The sequence below is a fragment of the Branchiostoma lanceolatum genome, chromosome 4, assembly GCF_035083965.1.
Source record: "Branchiostoma lanceolatum isolate klBraLanc5 chromosome 4, klBraLanc5.hap2, whole genome shotgun sequence".
Lineage (NCBI taxonomy): Eukaryota > Metazoa > Chordata > Leptocardii > Amphioxiformes > Branchiostomatidae > Branchiostoma > Branchiostoma lanceolatum.
The window spans coordinates 6,554,412-6,578,987 of NC_089725.1; the positions used below are offsets into that span (position 1 = coordinate 6,554,412).

The 24,576-nt window shown below is 41.4% G+C and overlaps 2 protein-coding genes across 2 annotated transcripts; one reads left to right on the forward strand and one right to left on the reverse strand.

Moving 5' to 3' along the window:
- The first annotated feature begins 440 nt into the window (after positions 1-440).
- On the forward strand, positions 441-8,802 carry LOC136432356 (ras-related protein Rab-1A). Its single transcript, XM_066423558.1, has 6 exons — positions 441-638; positions 2,754-2,826; positions 3,775-3,870; positions 4,827-4,922; positions 5,989-6,120; positions 6,581-8,802. Exons 1-6 carry the CDS (start codon positions 616-618, stop codon positions 6,773-6,775), a joined length of 615 nt encoding a protein of 204 aa, XP_066279655.1. The 5' UTR covers positions 441-615; the 3' UTR covers positions 6,776-8,802.
- Positions 8,803-11,324: 2,522 nt separating this feature from the next.
- Positions 11,325-19,447, reverse strand: LOC136432357 (uncharacterized). The gene is made up of 6 exons (XM_066423559.1): positions 19,274-19,447; positions 18,931-19,107; positions 18,647-18,811; positions 18,214-18,285; positions 17,582-17,688; positions 11,325-15,689 (listed from the first exon to the last, which is right to left on the reverse strand). The coding sequence occupies exons 1-6, from the start codon at positions 19,429-19,431 to the stop codon at positions 12,379-12,381; spliced, it is 3,990 nt and encodes a 1,329-aa protein (XP_066279656.1). The 5' UTR covers positions 19,432-19,447; the 3' UTR covers positions 11,325-12,378.
- Positions 19,448-24,576: the final 5,129 nt, after the last annotated feature.

Below are 24,576 nucleotides of genomic sequence, written 5' to 3' on the forward strand. Positions count from 1 at the left end.
CGAATGTATAACGTTATAACGTTGAGCAGGATGAAGCGGATAGTCGAAAAGTGTAAAACTAGCTAAATGCCGCAAAACACGCATAAGAACTGAGACTGAGCCAGATCCTTACATCTGCTTGAAGGTTCCCTACAAATATTCAAGCAGATCTACGGTGGCAGCCAGCCTGATGACGCAATCCTGGCGGCCCGCCCGCCCGACACTCACCAGTCCCCTAGAGAGGGGAGGGGGGCGCCAGCGAGAGATTGTGTATAAAACTCAAGCTAAATATCCCGCCGGCTGTATATTATTTGGCCCATGGGTACTGTCGTCCACTCCTGCCACCGTAGATCTGCTTGGAGATTACTGCTTCCCCCTGATTATTTCAGTGGCATGACCTAGTAGAATAAATTATGTTAATATAACATGTGATGCCACGTCGGAGGAGTGACGTCATACATGAGCAATAGTCGGACCCCCCCTATAGGCCCCAATTGCAATCTGTACGAGGGAGTAGCAGCCATATTGAAAAGCGTTTCCGTTTGATTCCTCTTTCTGTTAGCTGCGTACAGGTGGATTTCTTCCTTCCAAGGACCCCAGATCAGATAATTTCTCCATCGTAGGATCCTACTGGCAATGTCAACCATGAATCCGGAATAGTAAGTCGCAACCTTTTCTTTTTAAGATCGTTTTTAGATGCCGGCCGGACACGTCAGACAGTCTACACTTGGGGGACACCGTGCAGGGAAAATTATCTGAAACACAGGTCGAGTTTAGGACAACATCTACCCTTTCCACAGACTTACCTAGTCAGAAAGATAGCAATTTTACTAAGGTTACGTCACAACGATGTCTTAAAGGTGTGTGTTCCTTAGGACATGTGGAAGACGCTGATCTTTCAGACATGAAAATTAGGACAAGTGAGAGGCAGTGTCCTGTCATGGAGAGTTGAGCCAACAGTGAAAATGAATCAATGAAACTTTGCCGGGAACCTTTGAGATTATACCTGGATGTTTAAGATTCTACAGAAAGACAGGAAAGTCGTTCATGTTTACGATGTGTTCGGAGTATGGAGTTAGAGAGGAGCGGAAGTGAAGATGCCGGCTTTTTTTCTCACTTCCTTTCACACACGACATCACGAGGGCACCAGTCATATAGACAACACACAGGAGGGAGGGGTGTTGTCAGATGACGACCTTTGTCATCTGTAGAAGCAATTGGGACACAAGCAGCTAATTTTCTTTTCTTACGCAATCTTAATACCTCATGATACTTCCACATAAGTCTTGATAAGAAAAGGCTGCTCTGAAATCGAAGTGAAGAATTTGAAAATGTTTATTGACACTAGATATGTAAGTGATTCAATCATGACTTGACACAAAAGAATTGCCCGTAGTACTGCTGACTGATTATGAACACTGACCAGTGAGTGAACATTGACAAATCTGTAAGTTCAAATGTCCGAAAACTAGAAGCCATTTTCAGGAAGAATAAAGTTGGGACAAGATTGTGTACAGCAGCTTGACCCCCCCCCCCCCCATGTTCTTATTTTATGACCCTATGTTGTTTCAAGTGGTCAATGCCAACCTGTTTCATAACGCCATGTTTTGCTTGTATAGCCGTTAGCTTTGAATGTTAAATAAAGGTCCCCCTCATGTTCCTCATGACACGAAACCCTGTGATGGGTTCCTTAACATGACTTATCTGTTATATCCCCACAAACATTGGTTATGACATAAACGTCCCTTCCAAAAATCTGCAATCCCCACTTGCTAGCACCAGTAGTGTGCAAACTGTGGTTTATCAAGACAACACAGATCACAATTTCGGCCATCATGACCTCAAGAAAAAGATTTTTATTCTCTTCCAAAATCCCAAATGTCCAATGTTTTGTGATTTCATCAGAGGATTGTACTGGTAACAGGAATGAAAGCTTTTTTTGTTGTCGTACAAAACTGCCTTTAGGCGTGCCACACCAGTTTTGTACAGTAAGGCCACAGCAAGTAAATTTTATGGATGACATCCTCCGCAGATTCCAAAATTAATGAGATAGGGCGAAAAAAAAACAAGGCGGGCCAAAAAAAACAAGATTCCTATAGTTTCAAATTTTGAGATCATAAGCCTTGTTAAACAAGAATTGAAGCGACGAAATATGATATCATGACCAACAGGTCTTTTATTCCTGTATTCAACCAATGAGGTTTCATATATAATATAAAACTTCCTTCCTTTAATGTAAACATGTCATTGTAGATGTGTATACATCTCAATAGACTAGCTACAACAAATGCAAAAAAGAGCTTGTTGTACCATCATCTGAAGCAAATACACTTGGAATTCATATGTGATGAAACACCTTGTGTATACAGCTCAATTAACTAGACCCCCCCCCCCATTATTTATATAATGTCCTTGCTAGAACAAATGCAGAAAACAGCTTGTTATTATACCATCATGGGCAGGAACTACACTGGGTATTCATATGCAATGAAAGACCTTAGACTGTCAACGTTTACGACATATTTGCCAATTTTTGGCATGTTGACCACCGTCGGAGGGCAATGAAATTTCTTGTTTTTTATTTCGAAATCAGGCGAAAATTAATGAGCGCGCTGATGTCATCCATAAAAATTACTTGCTGTGGCCTAAGGACAAACTGCATTAGACCAGACTGTAAGGTTTGACCCACTTACACCAAGATACTGAAAAATGTGTCGTAGAATGTTTACCATCGTGCCTCCATACCATTCTGACCTGTCCTTGATGTTTTGCAGTGATTACTTGTTCAAATTGCTTCTGATCGGCGACTCTGGTGTAGGAAAGTCCTGTCTGCTCCTGCGATTTGCTGTAAGTATGAGCTGGCCTTTTAAGCCACAACATTGTCTCTTCACATGTACTGTATAAACATTTTCTCTAGTCGCTGTGCCAGGTCTCAAAGTGGTCGCCATGTTCACTGTGACATACAGACAATTAACTCATTATTTAATTATAAAGCAAGAAAAATCCCAATCTCAATAACAGGAGAAACACAAATGCATTCTTATATTGAATGATACTATCATTGTTGGTTTATTTTTGTGTGATATGCTGATGTATTCAAAATGTCTTTTTTCAAAGAAGTTTTTGGTCCTACACAAGTTCTTATTTTTTCATTTTTATCTGAATTGCAACAACAAAAAATACATGTGGAACACATGCAGCAAATTGCTGGTATCATGCACTACACAGATGTTTTAACTCAGAGAAATACAAGGGTATTGCTGCAACTGCATCTTGGTTCGTAGGGATTGAATTTTGCATTATGGAAAAAAATGTTGTGTTTTAGGTCCATGATTGAAGTAAAGGGGTAGGCGGGCAGAAGACAACAATCATTTTCGCGGTGGTTTTAAGTTCACAGGGAAGTGGTGACTGCAAAAACGGGAATATAAAACTCCGGCGAAAATTTCTGCATTTACAGTATACAGTATCATACGTAACTTTACAAGGGTGCTACTCTAGTGTTTCATAATACAAAAATGTTTGGAGATATGTGTATGAAAATTAAGGTGCATCTTAGACCCCTGTGAGAAATGAAGCCTGTTTTTTGTGCAGAAGTGATATTGTTCAGAAACAAGAAAGCCTTATGTTGTCCAATGTCCTATTGTCATGTCCAAACACAGCTGGTGTCAAGGGGCAATTGTTTATGTGAGAACAGAACTGTATGTATACCAGTTATGTATACCAAAAGCATGTATGTGGCATGGCAAAAAGAAACTGCAAGATTCTTTCTAATAAATTTCTGCCTTTGTCTTCCAGGATGACACGTACACAGAAAGCTACATCAGCACAATTGGTGTTGACTTCAAGATCAGAACCATAGAACTAGACGGCAAGACCATCAAGCTTCAGATAGTAAGTGAGGCCTCCTTACTTGCAAATGTCCACAGAAGCATTCTGTCCCAACGTAATACTGTAAATGCATGGTTTTTCTTTCGCACTAAGGGGAAAATGGAGTGTATGCGGTGGTTTTAAGTTCGCAGCAGCACTATAGTCACATACTGCTTCAGTATTCGACAAAAATGTTCACGGTGGTTTTAAGTTCGCGGTAAAACGTCGCCGCGGAAACCGCGAACATAAAACCACCAAGACCATTTCTGCATTTGCAGTACTGCTACAGCATTGGATAAAAATGTTCGCAGTGGTTTTAAGTTCGCTGAAAAGGCAAACATAAAACCACCGCGAACATTTCTGCATTTACAGTATTACTCACAAACACACATACACACCTTCTTGTCTATTGTTCCTCGTGTTGTGAAGGTTGGATATGAGACTACCTAAGCATACAAAAATGACACTCATGCCTATCACTCACATTGTCACAACCTATTCATTCACTCACCCATCCCCAGTAGTAACATGCCACCCCTCAGGCTATTGTTGTTTATAATTAGAATGCTGAAGTTGATTGAGCAGACTAGAGTAGATTACCAGAGTAAACATCAGTGATCTGGACTTAGAAGAGAAGATATCGGTGACAGGCATTTAAATTTTCATCCAACAACACAACTGTTGTCTGCATGCAGCTAGATTTCTTGCAGCTAAATCACTTAAATATCATCGTCCTATCATGTTTACATTCTCAATTTCATTTTTGTAAACGCTCTTTCAACATTATGGGCAACATGTTCTGGTCTTGTTTATTTATGTTCTGGACCTGGTTGTAGAAAATATTTGGCATGAATCATAACGTTGGTCCATGAGAAACCTTGCCTTTTGAAATCGTATTGATTCCAATGGCTGCTGTTGTTTTGGATGTAATATTCCTTGTACTAACTGTGGGCTGTTTTTTTACCACTTTCTGCTCACAGTGGGACACAGCAGGCCAGGAGCGGTTCCGCACCATCACATCTAGTTACTATAGGGGAGCGCACGGAATTATCATTGTGTACGATGTCACAGACCAGGTAAGTCATGGACACAGTTATGCAACCCTTAAAGGAAACCCAAGCAACATTAGGGCCCGAAAATTGGATTTTGAAAGTCAAATCATTTAAGTCATTTCTATACATGATTAGTTCAAACAACACTATAATTACAATGTATAGCGACATCCATGATGCAAAAATATGACATCGGTGTAATGTGAGAACTCACTGAAAATCGTTGTGGGTGTTTTTCTAGGCTCGCGAAACTAAGGGGATCATTGTACGGCTCGTTTTCGAATGGTTTTAAAATGCTTTAAGTGTGAAGTTATTATGCAAATGTCCTAAACAGTGTTAGCAAATGTCACTACCATAAAAATTTCAGCAATTTTTTATTTCCATTTTCCATTTCCAAGTGGAAATGAAGATAATACCTTTCATGTAAGCAGTGTGAAAGTATGGGATGACATAACTACCCATCCCTCATAACAATGAACATTGAACACAATACAGGACTTGGAAGTCATTTTTGGGAAGAGGTGCACAGATGCACCAACCTAGATACTAGGTTTACAGAACAAAATGTGGGTATACAACATGAAATAAAATGTCTGCAAATCCCACTTTCAAACCTTATTCTTGAGAGCTTGAATCGGAATTTCTACAGCTTCCTTCATAATTTTAAACTAGTTATACACTGCAAAAGGTTTTGATATTTTTTTCTGACACTAAAGTATAGAAAATATGCTTTTTACTAGTGTATAATTGTGCCTTTACATATACGTAAGCCTACACAAATATCTAGGTGCACCAGTGCACCCATGGAGAGAAAATTAGTTGCAGAGCTCAAATTTTGGGTTCACAAAAGTACATATGTGCTAACTATTTCGAGCACTGACACAGTGAGTGTAAAAGGTTAAAATAGTTCATCTAAAACTAAAAGATGTATGTCCAGTCCTGCAGATGTCCTAAAGATATTGATAATTGTTTGGTGTCCTATGTCTTTTTTCTGTTGATGTGCAAGCTTATATAAACTTAAGTAGGACGTGTACTCTAACATGAACATGTCAGACTAAAGTCCTAACCACAATTTCCCCATTCCCAACAGGAATCTTTCAACAATGTAAAACAGTGGCTTCAGGAGATAGATCGCTATGCGTGTGAAAATGTCAACAAATTACTCGTTGGCAACAAGAGCGACCTCACCACAAAGAAGGTGGTTGACTACACGACGGCCAAGGTAAAGCCTCTTATGATCTCCGCTAAGTAAAGTTGTGTTCTCCACAAACTGACATGATCTTTCCAAAATTTGTGTGAACTTGGAACTACTAGGGGTGGATACTGGTTCGGCTGGACCGGTTTGGACTGGCAAAACAAAGCAAAAACTGTGTCCCAAAAAACACAGATATGGGCAAATGTCTTTTTTAAGTGCCCTTCAACTAGACCTTAAATATGCATGTTAAATGAAGGGTAAAATGTCCACTTATATTATGTCATCTAAAAACTACAGTGTAATAGAAAAACTTTGTCTTCACATGTTTTAAGAAGAGGGAAAGAGACTCTTAAGTTATAGATTGAAAATAGCATAAGTAAATTTATTTATCTAACTCAATGCATTTAGCCCACATTTGGCATGGATATGTAGTGAAGACCATTGTCGTTGTCACTATTTACTATAAGTGTACCATTGTCTTTTGCAGGAATTTGCAGACCAGCTCCATATCCCTTTCCTCGAAACTAGCGCCAAGAACGCCACGAACGTGGAACAGGCCTTCATGACGATGGCAGCAGAGATTAAGAACCGCATGGGGCCCGGGGCCGTAACCAACGAGACAAAACAGAACGTGAAAATCCAGAGCACCCCAGTCAAGCAGAGTGGAGGTGGTTGCTGCTAAAGATCCAACAGGTCGTCCCTTCTCTTTACCCCAGGTGGGGTAACGTTCGTTCGATTCTTGACTTGGACTTGCAATCACCAAGACTGAATAGAAAACCAAGCTACCCTACAGTGGAATGACTGGCCATTCCAGTTTCCATACAAAATTATACCAGTTATGACAAGAAATAATTAGTCATTCACCAAAGTGATGAGTTTTGATTCTGTATTTCTCTTTTTTTTTCCTTTTACTTATGCCATGTATTTTTGGGTGGGTGGGGGTTTGTGGTTTTTGGAAGAAATATCATGTACATTGCAAAAACCACTTATGTACAGTCAACATCAGATGTGTAGAAATTTTGCAGTGGAAAGGATTTTTCCCAGGAAAACAAGATACATGTAGCAGAGAATGTTGGGCATGCAGCATAAATTATATGGATACATGAAGAAAGATATTAGCGATATGGATGTGTAATGTTAAGCAGTTCATTGTATGAATCATCATTAGTACAGTAATGAAAACCATGTTACGTTCTTTTTACTAATGTGTAGAATGCAATGAGATAGTAGTTGGTGTAGAACATTGCCAGACACTGTCACGTTCACAACTCTCACGGGGAGGAGGTGCAGGGTCCGGGTGATGTTGGTAAAAAGTCTTAAGGTCAGGGGGGAGGGGGGCTTGTTCTAGGGAATGATGACAGGAAAATTGACTTGTTTGATTCTTCTATACACATACCCAGATATTGTATTCGTGCGTGTGGGATCTACACACCTACAGTAGTGATCATAGTCAGTTCGCACATCAAAACAAATACAACGTTTATCACTACGTCCACTGCACTTCCTCCCTTTGAAGAATTGCCCATACAAATAGGTGTTCCCAATTGTGATGTAGCTCACTTGTTACCAATCCTAGTTAACCACACTGTTGTTCAGCCCTCTTTTGTGATATGATTTCAAATTTTTTGTCCAGATCCGTTCAGTCATTGCTTGCTAGACTGTATGTACACCCGTCCTTGATTTCCTCATGATGGTTTGTGCCTTAGGTATGTGTAGTGTCTCTGTGTGACTCATGCAAGGTCAAGGTCCGCACCACGCTCTGCGTCGTTGTCCTGTACAGTAGAATCTACCAGTATGTAAGCAAGATGAAAGAGCAGACTATGTTTGTGTCCTTCTAGATGTTTTAAGTAATGAAACTTAACGGCCCTTTTGTCACAGTTACAGGTATTTAATTGCACCGATGAGAAATACGTTGTTACATGCACAAATGTAGAAAAGGCCAGCAGGATTGCATCTTAGATAACTTTACCAAGAAGTCGACCGATTGTGCTGTATATTTGGAACGTCAGGACTAGCCCTCCCCAACACATCTTGTGCTCGCATGCAGTGTTGAAATATAAACTCAACACTCCTACTGTTTTACTTTTTGTTTGCATACGCCAGCCATGTCCAGTTGTGGCTGATATATATATCGGATTCTATCGTTTTAATTAGAAATTGTTAATAACACGTTTCAGTCATGCGGATAGGGATAAGAATCTGCCTGTATGGAATCGTTAGCATTTATCAATGCGTAGGTGATCTCATGCCAACCTTTGCATGATCATGTTTTTTTGTACTGTACAAAACTATGCTACGAGATGTAACGTTTGATCCACACCAAGGTAAAACATAGCTTGTCTGCTAAAATATCACTACTGTTCACTACTGTTTACTACATTTCTGTAAGCCCATCACCTAATATTGGTCTGGACTATTTTCTGAATAGGGATATGCGGGGACCGCAAACCACTTGATCGGAAGGCTGTCGTGTTACAACCCTATCACAACACATGTTGACAGAGATGTGAGGAAGCTTATAAATATTTGGTTCTGTTTAGAAGACTCTGACAAGCAATGACTGAAACCATAGTGAGTGTAAATCAATGTAATTACTATAATAATATGTGAGGACCATTTTTTGCTTGTATTTGCTTTACTACTCTATTAACTGGTAGTTTTTGCTGTATCTGTTTATTATGACAATAAAGATTATGCTTAAATACCTGACACTGTTTCCTTGACTCTCTGAAAGGCAGTTGTGCATGATTTCAGATTGGTTGAAATGACAAGTTTGGTAAAAGGCACCCAGAGCATTTTATTAGGCTTGAAAATTGGAAATATTCTAGTTGCTGTAATCTTTATGAAATTGACATTTAATGCCACTGTTAACCACATTTGCGTGCAAATTTCTTATCAAAAGCGGCACACAGATAAGCTAGATGGTGATCTTTTAGTTTCACGCGCCTAGTGTAAATAGACCGATACCATAGCCCTGCCGACCTCCGTCAAAACGTAGAATCGCAAAATTAAAACATAAAAATGCAAATATTTGACGGACTTGCAGGCACTCTCATTGGTCGAACCGCTAATTGTGATGGACGGTCAGGATCAGTCTATTAGGGCTTGGATTTTGTATCAGTTCTCACCACACAACGACGTCGTATCTTTGCTCCTTTAATGTCCACATGTAATGCTAAGGTGTTATTGAAACTTGAAATTTGAGTTTTTTTATTCAAGTTGCAAGCCTCAGAAAATGCTCTGGATGCCTTTAAAGAGACTGTCACAAGCCTTTGGCTCACTAAGGCCATGCTGATCTGATTATATGGATGACATCCTCAAAACTGAAGACTTTGCCCCCTTACCCATTCTTTCAGTAAGGATGGAAGTACTGTAAATGCAGAAATGTTCACGGTGGTTTTATGTTCGCGGTAAGCTCTTTGCCGTGAACTTAAAACCACTGCCATTTTTTCCCCTCCTACCCCCTTGTCTTTTTATTGTTTCAATCGCAAACTTAAAACGACTGCGAACCCTCCATTTTCTCCCTACAGTGAAATTAAAGCCACAAGAACTTGAATGCATTTACAATAGTCACCGTGGTTTGAAGGGAGTCATGAGAAGACTGGGAAACAGTCGTCTCAAAACATGAGTTCTAACTATGCCACTACTACCGCTGACTAACTCCCAACCACTTGACGACTCCTTCCAGACCTCCGCAGGACCTTTCCGACCACTCCCAATTTTAGATCGCCTGGCACAACAGTAAACAAATACACCTTTAATTATAACGGCGGACAAGTTAGAATGAAAATGAGGACATGTGCCAAACATTAGACCGATCCTAACTGCCCATCACAATTACCAGTTCAGCCAATGATTACCTAGTACCTGCCAATTAGAGAATCGACCAATGAGGAAGTGCCTGCAGGACCGTCAAATATCTGCATTTCTATGTTCTTATTTTGCATTTTTACGTTATGATGGAGGAGGGCGTGGACTATGGGATGGTCAACGTGGCTCTAAATTGCTGCATCTTTTCTGTTCATTACACTAGTTATCTCCATGAAAAAACATTTTTCATGGAGATATTGTTTCGAGTGTGTTTGCGTGTGTGTATGTTTGTGCGTCCGGAGTCAGCATAACTGAAGAACGTCTAGATGGATTGTAATGATATTTGGTATGTGGGTAGGTGTTGGGAGGAGAAAGGTCAAGGTCGATTTTGGGCTCCCTGGTCTGTGTCACTGGAACTGCAATGCGTATTTGTCAAAATCTTCTAAGGACAATAACTGAAGAAACGAGCAACAGATTTTCATGTTATGTACTTGCAGGTAGTTTAGACAGAGATGTACACAATGAATTTGCATAAGCAATGAGGATTATCTATATTTCCATTATAGGCATGTTGTGACAGGTGTCACCTGTCAGTTTCGAAACTGGGTAATATATTCCCAAGGGACCCAACAGGTTGTGGTCATACCACAGAGAAAAATAATAGCTCTGGAAAATGAAAAAAAAAACTTATGAAATTTTTTTTTTTAGAGATTTTGGGTCTTCAGACTCTTGCAATATTGATAATTGGATATCTAATTCTAAAACTAAGTGTGATTTGGGAGGAATCTTCGCCTCATTGGCCTCGTCTTCATTCTATCATGTCCGCGGCGTGAGAAAGGTGTATTCAACCTAACGGCTGACTGTCTACCATGTACCATAATGGTCTGGTGAGGGTCGGAGGGCCATGGTCGACTGTGTGACAGGGGCGTGAAACTGAAAGTGTGAAACAGACAGGTAAAACCTAATCTGTAACAGATGTTGGAAGACAAATTCGTGACGTTTTTCTGGCTTCCCTAATTCTGATACATACGGCTATGGCCTCGATACAGACATAGCGAGATATTACTATGGAGGGTGGTGTATTAGCTTCTGTAAGGTCTTATATTTCTCCTCCAAATTTTCTCCTGAACTGACTTACAAACTCACGCACACAAACATGCACAGTACACACACTCATACACACACATATGCACACACGCACACACAGATACACACACACACTCAGATACACACACATGCAAACACACACCTACAGACACACACACATAGACGAACATTACCTAAATCATATCCTTCTGGCGACGACTAGAACACGATGGAGTTGCTGCAATACACTATCAGCAGCTCGAGGGCGTGATTGAACGCCCACAAAAAGCACAGAATGGAACACCGACAGAAGAAGCAGATAAAGCAAGACGACCTTGATGCGACAAATGTGTTTTATTGCAACTTCTGGATTTTATCATTATTCTCTGAAACAAAACATTCCACAGGGCATCTACAAGAATCTCACAAATTAGCAAATGATATTATTACAATTTGTGATAAAGATAAACTTACCAACAGACCAATACCTACAAATGGCCCCTACAAATTGGTAACACCTAAATAGTATATCCTTTTGATGATGAAGAATAAAGACATACATAAAGTACTGCTTCGTTCCAGGCTCTCCCTAGCTACAACACTGAGTGAGCCTCTATCATACTTTACATAGTAAGTGTTCTGATATGTTGATGAAGGTTAGACATCCACGTAATAAGATACGCCAAAGTAGTTATGTTTACCTTCACAGAAGTAAACATATCATTTTTGCTACGTTTCCTCTTCTTCTTCGCACAAATAAAAACATGAATACCTCCAAAATTAGAGCTTGGTAGCAAGCTGGTAGGCCTGTACATACGACACTGCGCCTTGGTCTTTTTGTCCCATATAGATGAAAAAATGATTTTATGCAGCAAAAACTGGTGAAAAAAATGGTGTTCTAAGCACAAAATCGAACTTGAGAATCCCAATAGAATGCCTTTCGAATTTAGAACGATGTTCCATCCACGGCCGCAGGTCAATGCCAAACCAATCTGATTACTGTCTGTGAGCTTAATCTATGCACAAACATATACTACAGCCAATATCACTACACAGATCTACAACAACAGAGGTACCATGTGCATTGTTTCATGTTGTTAGCTCTAACATCATTTCTGTGCCAATAAAGACTTGAGACAACCTCTTGATGTTAATTCTCATTTTAGCAGTATCACAGAGGCCGATGCCAAGAAGAAGAAATTTCTCGAGGAGTTTGACAAAATCTTGAAGAACATGACAGAAGAAAACCTAACTGTACACTCTTGTGTTTGTGGCTGACTAAAACATTAAGGAAAATTCACCGTCTATCCCAGGCTATTGTTGGGTGAGAAAGCAATGTAAGCAATGTCAGAATGTGCTCATGTGATGTACTCTGATCATAGGCACTCTTTACATCTTCAGGAGCTGTTCATAGTAGCTGATTGCTTTTCTGTAATCACCCAGGTTATCCCAGACTGACACGAGGTTGCTGAGTGAATTGGCAATATAAGGATGTGTTGAACTCTGACCATAGATACTCCTATACATCTGCAGTGCCTGTTCATGGTAGCTTAATGCTTTTCTGTAATTACCCATTTCATCCCAGACTCCACCCAGGTTGTTGAGTGAGTTGGCAATGTCAGTATGTGCTGTGCTCTGGCCATAGACACTCCTGCGCATCTGCAGTGCCTGTTCATAGTAGCTGATTGCTTTTCTGTGATCACCTAGTTTATGCCAGGCTGCCCCCAGGTTGTTGAGTGAGTAGGTAATTTCAGGATGTGCAGTACTCTGCGCATAGATGCCGCTATACATCTTCAGTGCCTGTTCAAAGTAGCTGATCGCTTTTCTGTGATCACCTAGTTCATGCCAGGCTAACCCCAGGTTGTTGAGTGAGCGGGCAATGTGAGAATGTGCTGTACTCCAACCATGGATAATCTTGTACATCTGCAGTGCCTGTTCATGGTAACTGATAGCTTGTCTGCAATCACCCAGTTCACCATAGGCTAACCCCAGGTTGTTGAGTGACAAGGCAATGTCAGGATGTGTTGTTTTCTGGTCATAAATAATCCTGCGCATCTCCAGTGCCTGTTCATGGTAGCTGATTGCTTTTCTGTAATCACCCAGGTTATCCCAGGCTACCCCCAGGTTGTTGAGTAAGGATGCAATGTCAGGATGTGCTGTATTCTGACCATAGATAGTCCTGAACATCTGCAGTGCCTGTTCCTGGTAGCTGATTGCTTTCCCATAATCACTCAGTTCAGACCAAGCTGCCCCCAGGTTGTTGAGGGACAAGGCGATGTCAGGATGTGTTGTAAGCTGACCATATATACCCCTTTTCATCTGCAGTGCCTGTTCATAGTAGCTGATTGCTTTTCTGTAATCACCCAGATTATCCCAGGCTATCCCAAGGTTGTTGAGTAAGGAGGCAGTGTCAGGGTGTGCTGTTGTCTGACCATAGATACCCCTAAACACCAGCAGCGCCTGCTCCTGGTAGCTGATTGCTTTCCCATAATCACTCAGTTCAGACCAAGCTGACCCCAAGTTGTTGAGAGAGTTGGCAATGAGAGGATGTGCTGTGCTGTGACCATAGATAGTCCTGAGCATCTGCAGTGCCTGTTCATGGTAGCTGATTGCTTTCCTGTAATCCCCCAGACTATCCCAGGCTGTCCCCAGGTTGTTGAGAATCGAGGCAATGTCAGGATGTGCTGTACTCTGACCATAGATAGTCCTGAACATCTGAAGTGCCTGTTCATGGTACCTGATTGCTTTCCCATAATCTCCCAAGTTATACCAGGCTGTCCCCAGGTCGTTGAGCGAGGTGGCAATTTGAGGATGTTCTGTCATCTGGCCATAGATACTTCTGCGCATCTGCAGTGCCTGTTCATAGTAGCTGATTGCCTTCCTGTAATCACCCAGGTGACACCAGGCTGCCCCCAGGCTATTGAGTGAGTTGGCAAATTCAGGATGTGAGGAACTGTTAGCATAGATACTCTTGCACAGCTGCAGTGCCTGTTCATAGTAGCTGATTGCTTTCTTGTTATTTCCCACCATGAGCCATGCATCTCCAAGTTTTCCGAGTAATTCAACTTTTCCATTGTCTAAATGTTCAGCTTCCTCCAAGGCCTTGTCATAGTAGCTGATAGCCAGTCTATATTTGCATAGCTCAGAGTACATAATTCCTTGTACTCTTGACGAATTATCATAGAAAGTAGAGAATGAGGTGAAATGTTTTTCAGACCATTCAAACAAACCCCTTTTCAGAGGAATGGCTGTGTTATAGTATCTGAAAAGCTGTTGTTCACTGGGTAAATGGAAAACTGGTTTCAGCACATTTGCGTGTTCCTCATCATTGGTCTGCCGGGATGATTCCTGTCCATGCAGCACTGTTTCAATTGAGGCCAAAGCTGACATGTTTTCCTTCTGCCCACCATTTGCAATGTAGGTTCTGAGCCTGAGTTCTGCTGAGATGCTGGTAAGCACTGTCAGGTGATGTGCATTTTTGGGGCTGATCACTTTTTGGTTTTCCATCTCTTCTATTGTCTCCCAAATTGTGGAAGGTACAATGCATGAAGACAGTGCCAAGCAGTCCACTGCTACAGCTGGGAAGCGATAGATTTCTTTCTTTACATCAATCAGCCTTGCTGTAATTGTTTCTTCATGTCCGTTGCTCATCAAATCTTCCTTTAGTGTCTCATGTGTCAGTTGCTGAGCCATTTTACACCCATCAGCTTGCAGTGTCTGTGCTGTGATGGCCATGTATGTGTCAATCAAATCCTGGTCTCCTGCTATCAGGCATGGGTTTCTCAAGATAGTGCCAAGGTGATATCCCTCCTTGAGGTATGATGTGATATCATTTTGTAATTTTGAAACCATGTTTTCTGGGGTACATATGAGTTCACTGGGTGATTCGTTTGTAGTTCCCTGCCTGCCCAGTGGAGTCTTGCTTGCCTTTGGCATGGACCCATCAAATGCAAACCCACGTGGTGTAACAGAGTCATAGTACCAGTTGTCAAGTGGATCCCCAGAGTAGAAGTCATTGAGAGATTTTATTCCCAGTGCTGGGAGGATGGTTTCTCCCAGGTTGACCACATTAAGGTGTAGATGGTGGGTGAGGTTGCGGAAATACACAAGACATTCTTCACTTTCTTCTTCGACTAAGATGGCAAACTCCAGGTCTGAGTATGGAGTTACCAGTCCTGTGGCCTGTGAACCCAAACCTATCAGGGCATACTTACAGGGAGGGGGACCCATTAACCCCATGCACTCTTCTACAAGCAGGCTGATAAACTTCTTCCTTTGTTGTGCAATGTTCTCAAACAAGTGCCTGACAGCCTGACCTCGTTTGGCCTGTATCTCTTTAAAACGTGGGTCGTCCTCGTCATGTACGTAGGGATCCAGCTGCTGGTCAATGGTTTCCATCTCCAGCTTGATCTGGTCTCGCATCTCCTTCAGCTGTTTCTTGTGCTTTTCTGTATCATTCTGGCTTACATTAGGATGTATATCTAAGATACATTTGAGAAATACCTTCTCTACTTCTCTAATAGCTGTTACTATGTTACCATTGGTTACTTTATCTTTAGATCTGGCGAATGCTGCATTGTAGAGTGCTGCTGCTTTGACAAAGTCTCCCCCGTCTCCTGTCTGCTGACCTCGCTTACTGTAGACATCCCCCAACTTGCACAGGGGCTCCACCTCTCTCTGGTACTGCTGGGCTGTGGGGTCTGGGGAGGAACAACTAGATGTTTGACATACCACCATATTGTTTTCATTAACTATGGCAATTGAATTGGTGGCCAAGGTAAAATAGATACAGTACTAGTATCTCAATGATTAGTTACAGAAGTGTCATAGTAATCTGATGAAGACTCTTTTGTTCCTGTGCATCCCAATTGAAGTACTACCCCCCGATTCGGGCAAAGTTTCGGGCAAATCTGCGGTCGTGAAATGTAAAACGAAAAACCGCGCCGACGCCACAGTTGAAATGTCCTGTCAGTGCATGTCCACTGCAGCTCCTATCACAGCTAATTGTTTTAAGTACATTTGTTTTGCAAGCATTTTTCTACAACACTGTGAGCGCGGTAAGAGTAAATGGGGAACAGTCCAACTGGTTCAATGTCGATTCTGGAACTGGTCAGGATGACATACAGGGTCCTCCAGTGTTTAATGTTTGTATCAACCTGGCAGCATACCAATATGGCAGCAAGACACTAATATCTTCCGACCGGTTGTACTTGCCACACACACGGAGATTGGCCTTTGAACTTGAGAAGGTCCACAAAAGAGCCACAAAGAGAGTACCTGGGATTGGACACCCAGGACGAAATGTTGACAGACTTAGAGTGTTAGGGTTACCCACTCTTGTGTACAGGAGACTTAGAGGGGACCTGATAAATATTCATAAGTTCATTCCTGGAAAGTATGATACCAGTTACCCTTTTGAGCTGAAAACGGACACTGGAACTAGGGGCCACTAGTATGTGTAACATAAAAGCGTCAAGAGGCAACAGAAGAGCGCATTCCTTTGCCAATAGAGTGGTCGTCTGGTGGAATAATCTGCCGAGACTGTTAAGTAGTTAAGGTATCCATTGTGATTGGACTGTCATATGAAGCAGCATCAAGTTACGTATCATGGCGTATGACTACAGAGCTCTGGACCACTCTACTCTACTCTACTCTACTCTACTCTACTCTACTCTACTCTACTCTACTCTACTCTACTCTACTCTACTCTACTCTACTCTACTCTACTCTACTCTACTCTACTCTACTCTACTCTGCCCTACAAGGGATTGGATATGGGAAACAAGATGTGGATATAGTGGATCTAGGATTGAACGCTAGTTGGCAGTACTTGCTGTGCTGGCGAAGCTTCCATATCGCTTCTACAGTCTTTGTCACAATCTTCGTCGATTACAGTGGTCGATACTTAGGGGAGCTGTTAGCCAGTTGCTGACGACTTCCGAGAGCGCTTATTCCGAAAGGCGGGCATATTGCTTCCTTTGACTCTCCCAACGTTTGACATTAATCGTCGGCCGGCACGGCGCCACGCTCACCAGTCGCAGAGGGTAAAAAGGAAGAACTAAATTTGTGTAATCTTACCGACGCATTCATAAATTTTCTTCCAATGGTACACTTATGGTGCCGGTGATTCTTTTCGGGTTCCTTTGGCACTGGGATCAGCTAGAAGGCAAGCCATGACTCCGGGCGCCGGGTGCCAAGTACGTCAGATTACTTGCAGTACGATACGTATCTATTTTTCATGTTAATATCAATAATACACAAACAAAACACTGTCGTTTATTGAATTTCACCTTAATTTGTATGCGTCAACACTCTTATCTAAACATTTCATGGATGAATCGGTGTGAATACTCGAAGATCCCAGCGTCTGTGGTCCGTCTGGTTTGAGGTTTTGGCCCGAGACACTTTTTTGGATATTGAAAGGTTTTAAAAAGTGTGTACTTTAATCAAGAAAATAACGTTTATTGTTTGTGTATATTATGTACTCTAAATGTAAAGTAACTTTCCTGGATGCTCCTCAGTGTGATGAAACATATCCCTATACCAGATATTCATCAGACAGTCCTGTTTACACAGTCAAGTTCTCCCTTACCTCTCACATGTACTGTCTTGAGCGCACCTGCAAAGTGCTTCTCTGCTGAGTCCAGGTCTGTCCTGGCAAGGGAGGATCCACCTTCCTTAAGGTAGTCTGTGTACTGACTAGAAATTAAAGGAAGCCATTGGGTAATTGTACAAGTTTTAGATGGATTCATGTGTACTAGATATTGTTACCTCAGTGTTTTAAAGATCAACTCATCAATGTAAAGATTGTGTCATGAAAAACAAATCACTCCTGGACCAGTAGGTCATGATTTGTAGTGCAGTATACAGTCATGTAATTGCATATTACTCACTTGTCCACCAGTGTGCTTTTTTCTACATGTACTTCAACAATCTCTGCGCTTTCAGTTGCAGCACAGGTCATTTCTGGTTCTATTGCTTGGCTGTGAAATAACAAAATTTTATGACATGCCATCTGTCACTGTCATTTACAGGACTGGTGTTATGTACATTTATTGTAGCCTTTTATTTAAACCATCTGAACCTAATAATCAATATTTTGGTTAAACCTTACAATATGATGATTATGTCTTGATGAAACAAGTCAGCAATTTTTCCTACATTTTAATGTTTGTACATTTTGTCTTTTTGTTTGTTAGTTACTGTATGCCGTACATCACTAACCTGTCTGTTTCTTCCTCCTCTTCATGTGTTTCAGTTTCTGCAGCGCTGGTTATTGCTGGTTCTGTTGTTTGGCTGTAAAGCAAGAAAAAAATATCATACATGTCAATTGTCAAACTTTTGAATTAGCTTTCATTCAGAGGCAACGGCATGAAATTTGTATGAGGGGCCAAATGTTCACCATGTCCAGTGCAAAAAGCGTGACAACGCTTAAAGGGTTCAGGGCTTGCTCCCGTGGGAACATTTTGGAATCTTGACGCTCTGAAATGCCATTTCCTTCAATTGAGGGGCAAATTTTGATGGTAGACTTCACCTTAGAAAAAATGCACAAGGGTTTCAGCGTGATTCTCTTCATATTTTTCAAGGGGACAATCAGATCAAATTTTTGTAGAATCATTTTGTACCTTGCTTTGTAAACTGTGTGAAGTTTCCCCACCTTGTTGCCCCAGTAAGGACATGTTGGTCTTGAACAGCATCAGTGATTGTGCTGTTCCCCAACTGTTGCCTGACATCTGTGTCTGGTCTCCTTCCTGTCAGTTGTCCCTTAATCTGTATCATTTGCTTCTCTGCAGCACTGGTCATTCCTGGTTCTGGTTTGCAGCTGTAATATAAAGAAACACTTTTTAATTAAAAATGAATCTTTAAGTTGCAGCTATATGTAGAAACGCTTTCGGAGCTTCATCCTGCAAATTGTGTAAAGCTTACATGTAGTTTCCCCACCTTGTTGCCTCAGGAAGGACATGTTGGTCCTGAACAGCATCAGTGCTTGTGATGTTCCCCATCTGTTGCCCAATGCCTGGTCCTCCTTCTCTCAGCTGTGGTTTACTCGGTGGCATGTGTTTCTTTTCTTCATCATTTTCAGCGGCAACACTGGTCATTCCCAGTTCTGCTGTTCTGCTGTAAAACAACACAGCATTGATTATTACAAACTTTTATTTATTATATAATAGTAACAGTGCAGTTGTCAGTGAAGAATTTCTCATTTGGTTCAGGTATGAACAATGTTGAACCATGTTCTTGGCATTTGCTCCTGTAAACTATGTCAGTTTTGTAGTTTCCCCACCTTGTTGCCTCGGGAAGGACATGATGGCCTTGAACAGAATCAGTGCTTGTGATGTTCCCCAACTGTTGCCCGGTGTTTGGTCCTCTTTCTCTTGGTGGTGGTTTACTAGATGATGCGTGTTTCTCTTCTTCAACAGTTCCAGCTGGGACACTGGCCATTCCTGGTTCTGGTGTTCTGCTGTAAAGCAAACAAGATTTTTTTTAAAGCTGGCTGGGGTGCATTTGGAAGAAAAGTGATTAGGGGGCGTGACTGTATCTGATGAAAGTAATTGGTTGCCTTGGTCAGTTGAAAGGGATTAATGCACAAGCAATATTTGTATTCGTTTTCTTTCTTTCTTGCCTTTAATGCCCACAGTCTTGATGACGACCATTCTGGCATGTTGGAAAAGTCGTGTAAAGTGCCTTTCCTAAGGGCACAAGATCGGTGAAACGGCTGGATTCAAACCCGGTCCCACTTGGTTCTGAGATGAACACGCTGCCGTTGCGCCACACCACCCCACATCTTTAATAGACTTTAAGGATAAAATGAAGTATCTTGTTTTAACTTACTGATGAAAATGTATGGTACATTTACATGTTCAGAGTTATGTTCAACTGCAGTTACTGTATCTGATTCTACTGCAACGTTTGGTTCAGTATGATTTTAAGTGCGGTGTTTGCTTAATATAGTATTTCTGCTTGAGTGTGATATACAGTCTTCTCAATGGGAGGTCCTGGTTTGATCGAGCGCTAAATGCACAATGCTCAGTGCCAGCGTTTGCTCAGTGGCAGGATTGAGTCTGGTTGTGTGCAAAATGCACAGTGCTCAGCCTTAATACATCATCACAAACTTTAATCCGTCACGAAAACACTTAATCCATCGCAAAAACCATAATCTATAACCCTTACCCTTAATCCGTCACCACTACCCTCAACCCGTCATTAGAACACTTAATCTGTTATTATCACCCTTAATCCGTCACCTTAAACCATAATCCGTCACCCTGATCCTTAATCCGTTATTCTTACCCTTAAGCCGCCACTCTTACCCTTAAGCCGTCATCCTTACCCTTAATCCGTCACCATTAACCTTAATCCATGACCCTTACTCTTAATCTGTCACCTTTGCCCTAAATCCGGCCCCTGACCTTTAATCCGTCATTCTTACCCTAAATCCGTCACCCCTACCCTTGATCCGTCACCAAAACAGTTTGTTGCTTTTACACCTTTAATCCGTTACCTTTAACCTTAATCCGTGACCCTTACTCTTAATCCATCACTCTTACCCTAAATCCGACACCCTTACACATGATCCATCACCCCGACCCTTAATCCCTTGATCCATCACCCTTGCTCTTAATTCGTCGCAAAACACTTAATCCCTCACCCATCGCCGTATTCCGTTACCAAGACACTTAATACGTCACCTCTGCCCTTAATCCGTCACCAGAACACTTAATCTATCGTTATCACCCTTAATCTGTCACCATAAACCTTAATCCATGACCCTTACTCTTAACCCGTCGTTCTTACCATTAATCCGTCACTCTTACACTTAATCCGTCACCCTTACACTTAATCCGTCACCCCGGCCCTTAATCCGTCACGCTTACTCTTGATCCGTCACCAGAATATATAGAACACTTAATCTGTCATTATCACCCTTAATCCGTCACCATAACCTTGATCCGTAACCCTGACCCCCCCCTCTCTCTCTCTCTCTCTCTCTCCTCTCTCTCTCTCTCTCTCTCTCTCTCTCTCTCTCTCTCTCTCTCTCTCTCTCTCTCTCTCTCTCTCTCTCTCTCTCTCTCTCAGCAGAACTTCAATTTTTGTATCTTTTGACCTGGACGTGCTGTGGTCTTGATTTTTAGGTGGCAGATAGCTTGTGATGTAATAGAGGTGAATGTGGTGTATGTTTGGCAGGGGCGTTTTTGTGAAAATCTTCTAAGGAGAATAACTGAACAAAGGAACAACAGATTTCCATGATATTTAGTATGCAGGTAGCTCAGATAGAGATATACATAATGAAGTGCATATTATGCTAATTGGGACTTACTTTGCATAGCTAATGAGGAAAATCGATATTTGCAGTGTTTTCCATTATCAGACTCAAATACGTGTAACATATGTAGTTTATGGAAAGTGGAGCATCAACAGATACCAATTATGCAAATAAATTCCTAATTTGCATAATAAATGCAAAAACACCATCATTCATCTAATTGGAAAATTACAGGACTGTCAATATTGCAACATGTTTAAGTTAGATAAAGGTGTTTATGACCAATCATATATCAAACATATGTTAAAGAGTCTTCAACTTAATCTAGCCAAATTACTCGCATCATGCCGTTATAACATTATTCAAAAATGCCATGGGTTCAGGTTTGGACTTATTAGGTCCGGACCTAAACCTAAACCTCTGGATTCGAATCCGGACCTGAACGTGGGTTTAGGTATGCATCATTAGATAAAGGTGTTTATGACCAAGCATATATTATGCAAATGTGTAAGTCATTTGCATGAATAGAATTGTTCATGGAGATATGAGGTCGTGGAACTCTTGTTTAAGCATGTATTTGTACAATGTATCTGTATTATTCTCCTCTAGGCTCTACCTTGTTTATTCGGCCTGAATACTATTCTCCAAGCAGCGGTTTCGGTCGAGTGTCCGGGATTTTAACGTTTCTCTACCTTTGAAGGACACTCCTACCCCACTCGACCGAAACTTCTGCTTGGAGAATACCTTTGTAATGTTATCAGGAGTTTATAAGTAAGATCCTGGGTCAAATATCACTCGTACATAGTTTAGATTTAGGTCACAGCACTGTATTAAAAGGAGAGATTACAGAATGCTTTCTGGTGCATTTCTGTCTCAATATGGTACACAGAGTCCAAAGTCTGCAAGGTGTAAAACACACACTGTCTTTTTCATGATGTGTTCTAGTTCTATTGTGTCAGCTTCTGTCATGAATGGGTAACTATCTTGAGTGAGATATAAGTTTTGATGTTCACATTTTTATGTAACACACAATACGAGAGAGTGGCGCACATACAAACGTGGCATGCGTATGTCCTCACCTAGGAATGTTGGTGCCTTTGTTCGCGAGTACTCAGCTGATAGTCTAGAACCTACAAGATGAAGTTTTAGAAGTGCATCTTATGTCTAAATGGCATAAATCTCACCTGGATGTCTGAAACTCCACAGCTGTGAACTTCTCTGCAGCAGAGACCTGCCTGTTTCTCCCTGTGTTAGCAAACGTCTGGTTTTCCCCTCGGACTTTGATAGTCGGGGCTTTCCCCGTGTCATTGAGTCGTGCGTTGTTGGTAACTTATTAATTCATTTGTTCAATACTTCATCACTGGATCCTGTCACAATCAAATACAATATTGTACAGAACGTGTCCAGGAAACTTGGAAGCTTTAGTACTGTAGGATTAAATCATTTGGAAGTTCCTTGATGAGTGTCATGTGCAGGTGAAGTTTTAGTGAATTTAAGTGAATAAGATGTCTACAGAATGAATAAATCTCACCTGGATGTCTGAGACGTGTCTAAATATCACATGGATGTCTGAGACGTGTCTAAATCTCACCTGGATGTCTGAGACGTGTCTAAGTCTCACCTGGATGTCTGAGACGTGTCTAAATCTCACCTGGATGTCTGAGACGTGTCTAAATATCACCTGGATGTCTGAGACGTGTCTAAATCTCACCTGGATGTCTGAGACGTGTCTAAATCTCACATGGATGTCTGAGACGTGTCTAAATCTCACCCGGATGTCTGAGACGTGTCTAAATCTCACCTGGATGTCTGAGACGTGTCTAAATCTCACCTGGATGTCTGAGACGTGTCTAAATCTCACATGGATGTCTGAGACGTGTCTAAATCTCACATGGATGTCTGAGACTCCACAGCTAGCTGTGAACCTGCCTGGGCAGAGACTAGCTTGCCTGTTTCTCCTGTACTGGGGAGAGTTCCGGGTTTCCCCTCTGACTCAGGCAGCACTTCCTGTTTCACTGACGGGACTTTCCATTATGTCATCCCTTCATCAACAGTCTTTTGTTTACCTGCGCAAATAGAAACCTGAGACTGAAAGGCCGAGTGTTTACGTAACATGACCAATTATCGTGCAGGACCAGTTATCGTCCAATTTGGGTCATGTCCACATGTCGAGGTGTATTATGCCAAAGCCTGTTCTCATGGGCAGCAAAGAACGTCATAAGTATGATCCTTAGCCATCTCTCTCTTTTATACAAACCAATGAAAAAGGTTTACGTCCAACGACAGAACAGAATTAACTCCTGAACCAACAGGTTGCACGGAAGCGTCATGCATGATGCATTTCATATGTAATTCGACACCGCGTACTTCATCATGTTTTTCTAACTTACGCGATAGCTAGTATCTTTTAAAAGTAGCTGACGTTTTACCTTTCTTTGATATTCAGACTATCCATGGTGATTCGAGGTTTGAAACTCTTGCCAGTTTCAGAAAGGTTTGATACAACCTAGCGACCCCCGCTCCGATGGTACATTTTTATACGGCATAACATCATGACCATGCGTTTATCACATGCCGCTGATGTCGGTGAAATTAACTACACAACATTGTTTTCTTCCATCGCGTCAAGCAAGCGGCGGGACAAACATAGCGACTTTACTATCATTTGTCTGTAGACTACTTTGGACAGTTACTGTGCATTTTTTTCTAGTATATGTTCTTCAAGCATAACGCTAGAAGGGAAAAGACTGAAGTGGACGATAATGGGTAAGCCTAGCACAATTCTACATCATATACATCAGTATAAATACATGCTCGCACGGCGTTAAAGAGACGGAGAAAACTTCCAGACCAAGCATTTTCCTTTAAGAAGAGCTGATATTTCTACCCATGGGTTTAACATTAGGCTCTGTCCGTACGGTTTTAAGATACATGACGTTTTGAATAAATTGGACGATAATTGGTAAGGTTACGTTAAGTGTTCTGATTCTCTCGACTACTTCAAATCATAGACTATCTGGAAACATACCAACACCATATAAAAAGACTTGGGGGAAGGCATGTAACTTCTGATGATCCTCAACAAAATGCTTAAACAATACATAAGGCAGTGTAACTGTGTGGTACATTTCGTTGGAAACAACTGAATTCCACACTTTCCCTTCCTAATTCAGAATATTCTGTCGTTGCCCTCGTACCATTACCTAATTATAATGATGATAAGATTTCGTATTCTTGTTTGAGTTTCCAGTTTTGTATCCGTCACTTCCAAACAGGAGAAACGGAGAGAACCAGGTGTTCAAAAACGTTGCCTGGGAGTCATC